This window comes from Myotis davidii, unplaced genomic scaffold (assembly GCF_000327345.1).
Source record: "Myotis davidii unplaced genomic scaffold, ASM32734v1 scaffold332, whole genome shotgun sequence".
NCBI classification, from domain to species: domain Eukaryota; kingdom Metazoa; phylum Chordata; class Mammalia; order Chiroptera; family Vespertilionidae; genus Myotis; species Myotis davidii.
The window spans coordinates 2,448,582-2,450,133 of NW_006285779.1; the positions used below are offsets into that span (position 1 = coordinate 2,448,582).

Sequence of the window (1,552 nt, forward strand, 5' to 3'; positions counted from 1 at the left end):
ATCCACCCCTACTTTGCTCCTCCCTTAGAGGTTTGCCCTGGAGTTGAGCCAGCCCTTGAGGAGGCCTCCACTCCCCCTTCCTTTCCCCATTCTGGGAGAGGGTTCTGGTCTGGCTGCATTCCAGGATAAACTTCCACAAGGCAAGAGATAACACAAAGTCAAGGTGAAGATCATGGCAGCCCTTAAAAAGGCTTTGCACCCTAGAGTGGCTGCAGCTCTTCCACTCCAGAGCTGTCCATCCTGCCTGCCGGCGCCTGGCCACCATGTGGGAGCTCTTGGCTCTCTTGCTGCTCACTCTAGCCTATTTTCTTTGGCCCAAGGTAAAGAGCCCTGGTGCCAAATACCCCAAGAGCCTCCCATCCCTGCCCTTGGTGGGCAGCCTGCCATTCCTCCCCAGAAATGGCCACCCGCACGTGAACTTCTTCAAGCTGCAGGAAAAATACGGCCCCATCTATTCCTTTCGTATGGGGAGCAAGACTACAGTGATGATCGGCCACCACCAGCTGGCCAAGGAGGTGCTTATCAAGAAGGGCAAGGAATTCTCCGGACGGCCCAAAGTGGTAAGCAGGGCCCATTGTCCCTCCTCTCTCCCACCCTTGCGCAGTTCTTGGGCCAAGACCATGCCTAGAATGACCCTTTCAGCTCCAAACAACTTGTAATTCTTCCCCAAAGCAGACTATCAGGGCTCTGGGTTGGGGAGCAACCCCTCAAGGTTCTACCCAGCCTCTAAACTAGGCAGGAAGAATGAAAGGAAGGCCTCGTTTTCTGAGCTGCCCAGAAGGTGAAGTGGGGTGGGAGCAATGGCCTGAGGGGGGTCAGGGAGCCCTCACTCCTGTCATCTCATCCCGGAACTGGGTAATGATCTCTCGGAGCCTAACATTTCCCTAATTAACTGAGATTGTGCATGTAAATACCTTAGCCCAGTGCCCAGTGCATAACAGTTATATGGATGTTACTCTTCATGTGAAAAATGCGGACAGTGGATACTGTCCTCTATGGGAAGGTGCAAAGGGTCACCTGGTCTGGGAGGGCTGGGGTTGCTGTTTCTCTGGAGCTGTCCCCAGCTGCTCCAGCTCATGGGGGTGGGGGGGTGGGGTTGGGCAGGCTGACCCACAGTAGCATTTTTAAGATACTGATGCTCTATCCTACCGAGCTTTCGGTGGTGCTCCTGGACGAACAGGGAGCTAACCATCCAGAAACACTGCCAATGCCCATCCCAGCCCCCTGCTGCTGAATACTCCCATGAACACCCCAGGCAGAGCCCCCAGCCGTGCATCTTTGATCAGGCCAAGGGCTGACTGGCTTTCCCTTGGACCAGTCGGCCAGGTTTGCTAGCCAACTACCTGCCTCCCAACTCTACTGAGCTCTTCTCTTCAGTGCAAAGAGGACGGAGGAGGCTAGTTACTTGGGGTTTGCAGGTCAGGGGAGGGCAGAGGGGAGGCTTTGGATCCTTGTGCTTTTTGGGGTGCCTCTGGGAAGAGATGGTTTACCCAAGTTCAGACTGGGTGGACAAGACATCTGCACTCTCACATGTGGCCCTGGGGGTGGGGGG

The 1,552-nt window shown here is 55.3% G+C and overlaps 1 protein-coding gene across 1 annotated transcript in view; it reads left to right on the forward strand.

The window, feature by feature from the left end:
• The first annotated feature begins 190 nt into the window (after positions 1-190).
• Positions 191-1,552, forward strand: part of LOC102761363 (steroid 17-alpha-hydroxylase/17,20 lyase) — a 6,248-nt gene continuing 4,886 nt past the window's right edge. Inside the window, exon 1 of the mRNA XM_006756466.2 lies at positions 191-560. Coding sequence (XP_006756529.1) covers positions 264-560 — 297 coding nt within the window. The 5' untranslated portion in view covers positions 191-263. The remainder of the gene's footprint in view (positions 561-1,552) is intronic.